The sequence below is a fragment of the Austrofundulus limnaeus genome, unplaced genomic scaffold, assembly GCF_001266775.1.
Source record: "Austrofundulus limnaeus strain Quisiro unplaced genomic scaffold, Austrofundulus_limnaeus-1.0 Scaffold131, whole genome shotgun sequence".
Lineage (NCBI taxonomy): Eukaryota > Metazoa > Chordata > Actinopteri > Cyprinodontiformes > Rivulidae > Austrofundulus > Austrofundulus limnaeus.
The window spans coordinates 1,177,135-1,188,619 of record NW_013952533.1 but is presented as its reverse complement, the minus strand read 5'-3'; the positions used below and the strand labels follow the sequence as shown (position 1 = coordinate 1,188,619).

The window sequence follows — 11,485 nt, the reverse complement described above, 5'->3', positions numbered from 1 at the left end:
ATATTATTATGTTAAAAGTACATGTTATACTTGTTTTAATGTAATGACCACATAAATTTCCTTTTTTGAGTGAAAACTGTACCAACTTAAATGTTGTGTGTAATGTCGCTGAACATTAAGCCACAAATCTTTCCATGCTAGTAGAATCAAGAGCATTTCCAATCTAAACCATAAACAATTGCTTCCCTGGGATAATAATAGAAAAAACAACCTTTCAAATTCTTAGATACAAAACCTAAAAAAAAACCATCCCTCATTTATGTAATGAGGCACTCAAATTTCACTGTTAGAAAAGAAAATACCTCACAGATAATACAAAAGAACATCTGCAGCTATTTGAAATGAAACCCAAGCCAGGTCCTCTGTACAAACTGTAAAGAACAAAAATGTGACAATGTGTGATATCTTTACAAGAGCAGTGTTTTCTCCTCTGAGCCGCATTGTTATCAACCAAAGCAACAAACCAACAGTGAAAAGGGTTTTGAGTTACACAAACTGTGTAATAGTGTTCTTCATATCATCTGTTGTCTATCCCAAACCTACGTTCTATGATCAGAACAAACCTGGTTTAATGCTATTAATGTAATACATTAGTAAAGAGGTTTTGAAAAACACAGTAATTAGAGGTGAACTATTTAGGAAAGAAACACTAAATATGATTACAAGTTCTACTGTGCTAGAAATATCAACCGTAAAAGCAACCTTAAGCCCCACATCCCTGGTACACAGACCCTTACAACATGGCAGCACCTGTACAACAGGATTTTGTAGCTTCAGTTGTCAACTGCAGAAGAATGTGGGATGTTGCATCTTGATGGCCCTCATCATACCCACCTTTACCCAACTTTGGGGTGGGGGGCAGTTGCATTTGTCCTCCGACTCAGGGTATAAATGTCCTCTCGTGAAATCTTAGCTAAACGCTTACTTGGAAAATTAAATTATTGAGTTTGCTGGAAGCAGGTTTCCTTGCTGGATATGCCAATACTTGTTGTATATCTTTCTGCAAGATGAGCCAAAGGGCAATCCATTCTTTATCTTCAGCTTCATCCGGAGTCGGGTTGTGGGGGCAGCAGGGAACAGGAAGGCCCAGACCTCTCTTTCTCCATCCACCTCTTCCAGGAGGAATCCAAGATGTTCCCAGGCCAGACGAGAGACACATCCTAGGTCTTCCTCAGGGTCTCCTCCGAATTAGACATGCCTGAAGCACCTCCCTAGGGAGGCATCCTTACCAGATGCCTGAACGACCTCAACTGGGTCCTCGATGTGGAGGAGCAGCGGCTCTCCCAGATAACTGAACTTCTCAACCTATTTATAAGGGAAAGTCCAGCCACCCTGTGAAGAAAACTCTTTTCAACCACCTGTATCCGCGATCTCGTGCTAAGCGAGGGTAGGAACGTAGACCGATCGGTAAACAGAGAGTTTTGCCTTACAGTTCAGCTGCCTCTTCACCACAACAGACCAGTACAGAGTTATCAATACTGAGGAAGCTTCATCAATTCGTCGTCGATTCAAATGACAATAGTTTTGATTTTTCATACTGTATTTGTTTCAGTTACACAGAGTGCTTACAAAGCAAAACAGCATGGTGCTATGGACATAATTCATTTTAAATCCACTCATTAAAATTGATTGAGATTCTAAGATTGCCTGACACAACACAAATTTTTCATCTTAAAATCCATCATCAGCTGTCTAAATTCTCATTAATTACACCAGAGGCTTTAAAACAATGACACTTGTCTCTAGTTGCAGAGTCAGCAGATAATTAGTCATTTTTYCAGGCTTATTTACTAGAACTTGTTTTTTTTTCTTAAATTAAAAAGCAAACCTTTTTTTCTGCTTAAATAAATCATTACAGCTATTGTCAATATTCTGCCATTGTTTAAATTCCCTTCTAATAGAAGTTTTTATGATGAAACTTTACAGGATGTTCCAGCAGAGTGAGGAGCCTCGCTTCACCATTGAGCAGATTGACCTCCTCCAAAGGCTAAGACGGACGGGTATTTCCCAGGTGGAGGTCCTCCATGCTCTGGATACCCTTGACCACTTGGACCGGCAGCATGGACACAAGCTGACCCATAAAGCTTCCTACATGCCGCCGTTGTCTTCCTTGTCTTCTTCCAACACCGTCTCTGCCTCATTGTCCATGACTTCCACCTCTACCCAGACACGTTTTCCAGACAACCAGCTCTCTCTTTCACCCAGTAACAACTTTGAATCCACCTCCCCACCTCTGCAAATTCCTACAGCCTCACCAGTGGCAGTGGCAGCCGTCGTGCCAAATGGCCTTGTTGCCGTCACCAACGGAAAGCTTTCGCCGCCACGTTTTCCTCTTGGTATAGTTGGCGGTGGCGTGACTGCACCAGGTTATGGATTTGAGGCCAGTGAAGAGGACTTAGATCTTGACGATAAGGTGGAGGATTTAATGAGGTAAGAAAATACCAAGCTTACCTCCAAGTAGGCTAAACCAGAATGTACAAGAACAGAAATTAACACATTAAACTAGTTCAAAGCAATTAACTATATTTGTTTTTAAGTAGGGCTGCCACGGTTAGTCGACTAGTCACAATTATGTCAACTCGCTGTGTCGTTTTTTTCTAACTTTGTATTATTTTTTATAGTCGACTAATCACTGATTAGTCGACTATAAAAATAATCATTTGTGCAGCCCTAATTACCACTACTGCGCATGTGTGTCTGGAACAGTAAGGCAGATGCGGCAGTGGAAGGTGCAGCAGAAGTTTGGTGAGAAAAACAAAGTTAGAAAAAAAAACAACGTATCAACTATTAAATTATCAACGTTTTTAATACTCGACAATAATCGTGACTAGTCGACTAATCGTAGCAGCCCTATCTTTAAGATAATGAAACTGATTTACCACAGAAGGTTTGATATTTGTGACGTCACATTCTGGAAACAACATGCATGTAATATGTTTATTGTGTATATAACAGGCTACATAACATTTGAACCATTTGCTTTGAGATTTGGCTCAAATTAAAGGCTGTGTTAGGAAAAATGGGTTGGGTCAGAGCTACAGAACTGCGYAAATTTATGGACACCTTCTATTTAAAGCTGACAGTTCTGTATATTACAAACATAAAGAGATGAATAAATCAAAAGTATACATTTGTTCTGAAACTCTGCTCATGTTACATTCAGTCTATAACCTCAGCTGAGGTCCTGATTTCAATCAGCCGGCTTGGTCTGAATCTGAATACGCTTTGAGGATTACACAAATTCTCACATGCAGTCTAGTGCCTCTCATCTGTAGTCTGCAGCCAGACAGCAGCAATCAGAGCTGTATTGATTTAAAAATGTGTGAAGATGAAATCAAACCTGAGAGCAGAGAGTATTACAGCAAGAGGCGGCCTGCTTTTCACACACTTGCATCCATTTTCCACACGTTACAGCTGGTGTTAAAGTATATAAAGCTGCCTTTAACGCAGGAGTCTTCTGAAGCTTTCAATTTAAATATATGCCGTCTTTTGTGGATGTTCAATGAAGGAGGGACAGCGCGGTGATCAAAGAGGAGATAAAGTCTTTCTTGGCCAATAGACGGATCTCCCAGGCTGTGGTTGCTCAGGTAACAGGTGAGTATCCAGTAAAATACTAACACAAAAGGCCATGTAGTCATCATACCCACTGAATGACACAAGGCCCTTCATCCTCTAGGGATCAGTCAGAGCCGGATTTCCCATTGGCTCCTACAGCAGGGATCGGACCTCAGCGAGCAGAAGAAAAGAGCCTTCTTCCGCTGGTACCAGCTGGAGAAAACCAACCCAGGTAACACCACCCTGCAGCATCAAGACTTCATCTTCAATATTCTGTTCTTCATAAACTGTTGATCTCTCAAAGCTTTTAGCACAACAGGCCAAACAATTTTAGGTAGCCAAAATAATGACATCTTACGGACAACAGGTGCCACGTTGGCCATGCGAGCAACCCCTCTGGCTCTGGAGGACGTGATGGAGTGGCACCAAACTCCACCCCCGTTTGTGCCAGCCCCTGGAGGCTTCCGTCTGAGACGGGGCAGCAGATTCACCTGGAGAAAGGAGTGTCTGGCTGTCATGGAGAGGTGAGCCTGAGAGGGTCAAAATGGACATAATAAAAAAAAACAGTTTGGAAAGAGAAATTGATGCAGTTTGTCGTGTGTAAACAGCTACTTCAGTGATAATCAGTATCCTGATGAAGCCAAGAGGGAGGAAATCGCCACTGCCTGCAACTCTGTCATTCAAAAACCAGGTATGCTGAAAGGTTAGCAATTGGACAAATATATCAACTATCAACCACAGCAGTGTATCTGCAGTAGGTTTTTAAGGACAATAATTTACTTCTACATTTTACCCAGTATAACTTCTACTTTTAAAGAGGTTTAACCTTGAAATTAAATGAATGGACAGTTTAAATCCAAACCTCACCAACTGTTTACATCCTGATTGTGTGAAAATCCACTTCAGCATTTACAGCAGCAAAACTTTTAACTTTCAGTAAGTGACTCAGCTTTAGTTTTGTTAACAATCAGTGTAATTTGCTGTGTTTGTTTAAATTAGAAACAGTTTTGTTGAAAAATCTGAACAATCGTCACTCATGTTGACTTCTTAATGGATCTAAATATAAAATCAGGACTGTGCTTACTTGGCTTTGCTTTGTGGTTATAATGTGCTTTTTGATAGTAATCACAATAAAATATCCTGAAAATTWAAAAAACTGCAGAGATTTTCCTTCTGGATCATTTGGAGATTTAAGCTAAAAAACACCATCATCTTATTGTGTTTGGTAGGTTGCAGGTGTAGATGCAGTTGGACAGCATATACTTAATATGCTTAGCACAGAAAGTAAGGTAGATTGGTAGATTTATTTCTGTTGTAACGCTACTTCTTGGCAATAAATCTTATACTGGGCACCTGATTGGCAGCACCTGCATACAAGTCAAGTTGCACAGATTGTCTGTAAATTACAGATTTTCCCCCTATTTTTCAGGTATACAGACAAATAGAGAAAGCGAACATATTTATTTATTTATTTTTTTGAAAATGACTGATTTTTGAGGGTGAAAGTACAGGTAAACGCTCAAAAGGGTTGACGTGAACAATCAGAGCAGCTGAGAGAGTCGTCGGTGCTCCCCTGCCCACGCTTCAGGACCTGTACGCCACAAGAACCAGGAAACRGGCAGAGAAAATCAGACTCGACACATCCAAGACATAGCCTCGTTCAACTTCTCCCCTCCAGCAGACGCCATAGAGCCCCAAGCTCAAAAACATCCAGACACAAAAACAGCTTCTTCCCCCAGGCCATCTCCCTGATGAACAATCCCAAACACTAGACCTGCTAACTAGTGCCTAACCTCCCCTTTTTACCACACACTCACCCCGTGTACGCTTACTGTATATAAAATGTATATATAATTGTATATAATCCACAGACTATAATGTTCATATCTTATACTATTGTGCTTTTATCACTGTGTATATTGTATGTATGTGTATTGGAGAGACATCATCTGTCAGAAACAAATTCCTTGTGGGTGTCAACACACTTGCACCCGGGGGACCAGAAGCTCAAAACAAGTGTCAATAAGAGCAACATAAGTTGTTTGGCAGAGAAGACTTGTCAACTTTTTCATATGCACAACATACATACTCAGCTCTACTGCTCATCTCACAAATGCATGTTCCTTACAAATGTTGCACCATTTAAAAGGGAATGAACACTTTCCAATAATAGGATTTATTGTCAAGAAGCATTGTTAAAACAAAGAAATAATCTACCAAACACATGTTTCCTTACTTTTTGTGCTAAGTTTAGAAGTCAAGTTGTTTTTAAAATTTTATCCTACAGGTTCCAACTTTAAAAAAATACAACGCTCTGTGACAGACGGGGCATTCAAGCTGCGTGTAGCTTTTAAGCTGGTTGTACAGATCTTGTAAATGTCTTGTCAAAAATGTTGAGTAACTCCTTGTTTTAAAACAAAAGAAATCTCAAATCTGTGACTGTATTTTTCTCAGTCACAAAAATCCATGTTTGTACAGACAAAAAGGGACTACTCAGCTTTCTCCTTTCTCAACAAAAGTAAAAGCTTGGACACACGCAGGAATGCAGATGTTTACGTGTTCTTTCAAAAACCAGCACCAGAGGAGTAGATGGCGGCAGTCCAGAGATCTTATACACATGTGTGTTTGTGTGTTTACAGGAAAGAAGCTGTCTGATTTGGAGAGAGTTACATCTCTGAAGGTCTACAACTGGTTTGCAAACCGCCGCAAAGACATCAAGAGGCGAGCTAATATAGGTAATGTTTACCTCTGTGTTTGTGGACATGAACAGCTGTAAATACTTTAAAAAATCAGATTGAATCAAAGTCTTGGCATGTTTTAATTTATCAAGAGTAGTGTCTCCTAAACCCTAATCTCTGTTGTTAAACTGTTCATAAACTGTTCTGAAAGAAAGTTGGCAGAACTGTGCAAATATCATAATCACCATCTGTGATGGTAGCAGTCGTAGCATTTTGTGAGGCGGTAAATAAAGCTGTAATGTTTTAGTCAGTTTGAGAGATCCTAAAGTTTAAACAAGTTCACTCGGGCAGCCTGAGCAAACACTCGTTAGCAGCTGAGCTTGTTGTCATCGTTGCTGTTTGTGGGTCTACGTGCGTAGAGTTGATATGCTATGATGAAGTTTGTGTTTTTGAAGAAGCAGCCATCTTGGAGAGCCATGGCATCGAGGTTCAGAGTCCAGGAGGTCAGTCCAACAGYGACGAGGTGGATGGCAATGATTTCCCAGACCAGGTGAGTCAAGTCTGCAGCACCTGAGCTCAGACTCTTTCAGTGCTCAGTTCATGCACGTGTCGACTTTAATGTGACGTGGGACTCTTTTGTTTGTTGTCTCAGGGTTGTGAGGTGTCCTTATTTGACAAGAGAGCTACAGCCAGGCAGTTTGCTTTCAGTCGGGCTGACCTGTCTTCTCCAACCCAGGTATACTCCCAACTATGTCCTCATATCAAAAAAACAAAAACATCTCCTAACTTTGTGTCTCCTCCTCCACTCAGGTTCCTCCTCAGCTCCCCAGCTGGTTCTCTGCCCTGGCCAGAGGAGGCATGCCCGGGCAGAGGGGAACATCCTTGATCGCTCGCTCCCTCGTGTCCGGGGCGGGCTCTCAGGCTGAAGGCACCAGACTGACCGGCGCGTCCTGGTCCCCGCCGTCCCCATCCCTCCAGGACGAGCCCAGCCTCCCAAGCGTGCTGTCTGAACCGCAGGACCCAGTCGGTTCAGAAAAGACGGCGGCGAATCCCAGCAGCCCGGCCTCGACCAATCAGGTGGACGGAGCGCGAGGCGGTGCGGGAAACCGGATCAAGACGGAAACCCTCGAGGACGACTGATGGGGCAGGTGGGCGTTGGAGCTGCCAGAACAGGTGTCCAAATATGCAAGCAGATTTTATAGGAATGTTCTAATAATAATAATAATTTAAAAAGTAAAAAAAAAGACCAAATGTGTAAACTCCAACCCTGAGATACCTCCCAACCCTACCTCCAACCACCAACCTACTCTGCTATGCTCATGTAGCTAATAATCAAATATATTATGGAAAAAAGACAGAATTTTATTTGTTAGTGTTCCCCTGTGATCTGTGAAAGATATAAAGAGTTCATTAATACAAATCCAACAAAGAAACACACTACTCTGACGTTCAGCTCAGACTCTGCAGGGAAACAGCTGGAATAGTCTTCACTGGTTTCCTCACTTCATTTCTTTGTTGATTTTGTTTTATTTTTAGACCTTTTAGATCTTCCACAGGCAGCTGTCAAACAGGACACGACGCTTTGCGCCGATGACATCAGAAAGCTGCACACCTGGCAGCGGGACAGCGCCATGTTTGGCGTGGGAATCTCATAGTTTTAGGATCTTGCACTGTGATCACGACACAACTGAACAGCCTCAACGTAGAAAATTTGGTCCATTTTCAAGCGATTCTTGATTCATTTCATTGCCGTCTGTTAGACTTCAGGTCTGGGTCTGTGCAGGTGTAAAATAAGCTTGTGGTCGCAACATTTCTCGAAGCTGTAGATAATCAGGAAAGCCGTTTTTAAAAACAAGCAGAGTAATCCTCCCGTGACTGATGAGATCATGTTTGAAAGGGTAGAATTCAAATTATGAGATTTATTCTCTGCTAYATCCTGATTAAAGGTTTAACATGATTTAGTTATTACTGCACTGACATAATTCTTTTAAAAACTCCATAAATGCATCTGCTTAGTGAAAAAACATCCATTTTATCTTTAACGGTATTTAAACAACTAGTATTGAATAGAAAAAACATTAGAGTATTAGTTTCTCAGATTCTAATAAAATCTAAACTTGACATTTGCATAGATATCTATCACAAAACTGCAGAATCTTTTATAAGCTATATGTAAAAATACATTAATTTGATTGATTATTTATTCATTCGTCCCCAAGAGTGAGTGATTACTGTGAGATCTTTCTTTTATACATATCAATCAGTTAAAGGTTTAACAATGTTAATCAATGGAAACTACAAACTAAGATGTCGTGCAAACAGACATGGTGATATTGTAAGGCAGTACGATATAAAGTAAGCCCTGTTTTATTTAAAGAGGGGGTATTATTACATTTTTTTTACCCAAATCAAGCAACTGTTATCTTTAGTTGATGTGAAAAGGCTGTATAAATCAAAAATCAGTTTGAAATCTAAACGCCTTGAAGTTGGCCTCTTGTGTTTTTAAGAACCTCCTACCATTTCAGACACTCCCACTTCAGCATGTTTTCAAACAAGTCTTTAGGGGAGGGGTGCTCTGCGGGGCGGGAGCTCAGCTGCAGACTGAGCTGCAGGAAGGAGCTAGGTGTAGTAGGCGGGGCTTTGTACCAGCAAGCGTTTAGACAGCTCCATAGATGATTCAAGGACTAATCAAACACATAAATGAGTCAAAGCAACACTCTGGGTATGTTTTTGTTGAGAGAATGACATTAAAACAATGTTGCATAATACCCCCCCTTTAAAGTTTTGTTTTATCTTGGGACAAAATAAAAAATGTTTATTCTTCATCACTTCTTATATTGAGGTGAATACAACTTCAATGTGTAACAGCCTGATTTTATTTGTTTAACAAACAATAAGAAATGTTTAAATAATTAAACCCATCCTTACTGCTTTTACCTGTTGATGATCAGATGTATTGGCTACTTTTGCATCATTATATGTCAGCAAGTACCCAATGCCAGGGCATGCATGTCAAATTGTGTGGATTTTTCAAAATAATTTACCAAAGTACAAACTGTCATGTAAAATGTAAATTGGGGTAACACCTCTCCCCTTTTATGCCAAAGGTGGAAAGACATCAGCAATCCCCTCAGTCTGAGAACTGTTATAAATCCATTTGAAATCCACCAACCTGTAGTGAGGAGATGTATTCATAGTAGGGCTGCCACAAACGATTATTTTTATAATCGATTAATCACCGATTATTTTTTTCGATCAGTCGACTAATCGGATCATACGTTAATTGAATTTAAAACGTAGAGCTTATCACGTCAGAATGCAGCTGCTATTATATAACCATGGTTAGATTTTAGCTAAATGCTAACTAAAAATAATTGCTGTGGAAGGCAAGTTCTGCTCTGCAGATATTACACAGGTTTCTCTTTCATTTTCTTAAAATGATCCCACACTGCCAGGTAGCCATGATACCAGAGCCTGTCTGTATAATGTCTTGTGACGTCCACAGCCTACCCCAGTTACCACTACTGTGCATGTTTGTCAAGGACAGAAAGGTAGATGTGGCAGTGGAAGGTGTCAAAGCAGTTTAGAGAGAAAAACAAAGTAAATAACAAACAAAAAAATAAAAATTAAAAAACGACTAATCAATTATTAAATTAGTCATCAACAATTTGTGGCAGCCCTAATTCATAGGTGGTAATTATGCAGTTTACACTGGGCTTCTTCAGATGACATGTTTAATGCTAGTTTTTGAGCATTGTTCATTTATTATATAAAACGTCTGAACAAATACTGGTTAACTGAAAGCATTGCCAAAAGAAAACTTTTTTTCCCTCAAGTTGAATTTGAACAAACCACGAAACGTCTGAATAACGCCCACAAATTTCTGTTTAGACCAAAAAAAATTAAAAACCAAACTGAGTCAGAGTCCTGCAAACACAGCAGCAAAACTACAGGAAAAAAGATGAAAATAAAATCTGAGGTTTCAGTGGTTTATTTAAAGTCCAGATATAAACTCAAATTAAATCCTGTTTTTGAGATTTTGTAGTTCTGTGCAACAACTGCCTGCAGACTCAATGAAGCAATACTAAAGAATGACTTCAAATTACAAAAAATAAAATAAATAAATAAATAAACAGTTTCTGCTTTAAATGGTTCCTAAAGTAAATTAAAGCAACACTCTTTTCTTTCATAACCTGTTGATACGTTTAACCTTTTACACATTTTGCATTTTAGGTTAATTTCACTTTTAAACTTATCAGCTGTTATTTACATGAAGTTGTTTCTACCAAAAAAAAGAAGTATTTTTTATTATGTCCTGAAACATAAAACAGTAGAGCTGACAGAGTATTTCCTTGCCTTTTACTTTGACTGTACATATAAATACATGTGTACAGTGTGCACACATATCCTTACAGTATACTTTATGTAACATTATATAAAACTATAAGGATCTGAGAGAAACTATCACTGAGTGTATCTTGTTGGTGAAAGATGAGTGAAACATTAGCCAAAGTATTAAGTTTTTAATATTTGTGTTATATTTTTTCTAGTGTATGATGGCTCTAATGAGAAAGATACTAATCAAAAACACATCAAATGTGTTGAATTATTACAAGTCAAATGTATTACCTTCTGTTCCAGGTATTTATGTGCTTTTTCTGGATGTGTTCTAAACACATACTGCCAACCCTAAGTTTTATTGTTTTTTTTATTTCAAATGACACTTTATTGAATATGATGGTGCTTCGAGTCCCTGCTGTCTGACAGATGAAACGATGGTTATCAGTGACTGACAGAGCAGAGCAGCAGCAGGAGGAAAAAAGGAATATTTGGGGAATTTATTGACAGTCTCCAGCCACGGCAACAGCCAAGTTCACTTGTGCTCCAAAAACAGATACTGGATTAAAGTCAAATCAATGATATTTAACATCACAGCCATTATAGAAGTCCAGAGKCCACAAAGACTATTTCAGTAGAGAGTCGAGCATTAACTTTTGCATCCTGAGTAAACTTACCTCCAACTGTTTGGTCCTGACATTTTAAAAATGTTTTTGTAAAATAATCACCGTTTATAAATCCATTTAACATGGTTAAAATATTGTTGGATGTTTTTCATATATTTCTTTCTCTCTCTCTCTAAAAAACGTAATGTTATGCATATAACTACTGTTCCCTGAAGGAAAGGAACGAGGTACAACAACATGTATGGGAAACCATGCCCCTGCGTGTCCTGGCTGAAGCCACCTCTAATC

The 11,485-nt window shown here is 39.5% G+C and overlaps 1 protein-coding gene across 5 annotated transcripts in view; it reads left to right on the top strand.

Moving 5' to 3' along the window:
* Positions 1-8,407, top strand: part of LOC106522539 (homeobox-containing protein 1) — an 11,573-nt gene extending 3,166 nt beyond the window's left edge. Inside the window, exons 2-11 of one of the 5 annotated variants that reach the window (XM_014015575.1) lie at positions 1,927-2,430; positions 3,509-3,594; positions 3,677-3,787; positions 3,923-4,079; positions 4,164-4,246; positions 6,195-6,290; positions 6,689-6,783; positions 6,886-6,969; positions 7,044-7,381; positions 7,770-8,407. In XM_014015575.1, coding sequence (XP_013871029.1) covers positions 1,928-2,430; positions 3,509-3,594; positions 3,677-3,787; positions 3,923-4,079; positions 4,164-4,246; positions 6,195-6,290; positions 6,689-6,783; positions 6,886-6,969; positions 7,044-7,373 — 1,545 coding nt within the window. In that variant the 5' untranslated portion in view covers position 1,927 and the 3' untranslated portion in view covers positions 7,374-7,381; positions 7,770-8,407. Of the gene's footprint in view, positions 1-1,926; positions 2,431-3,508; positions 3,595-3,676; positions 3,788-3,922; positions 4,080-4,163; positions 4,247-6,194; positions 6,291-6,688; positions 6,784-6,885; positions 6,970-7,043 lie in introns of all 5 variants that reach the window. The other 4 variants (XM_014015574.1, XM_014015577.1, XM_014015576.1 and 1 more) reach the window with 4 other exon arrangements.
* Positions 8,408-11,485: the final 3,078 nt, after the last annotated feature.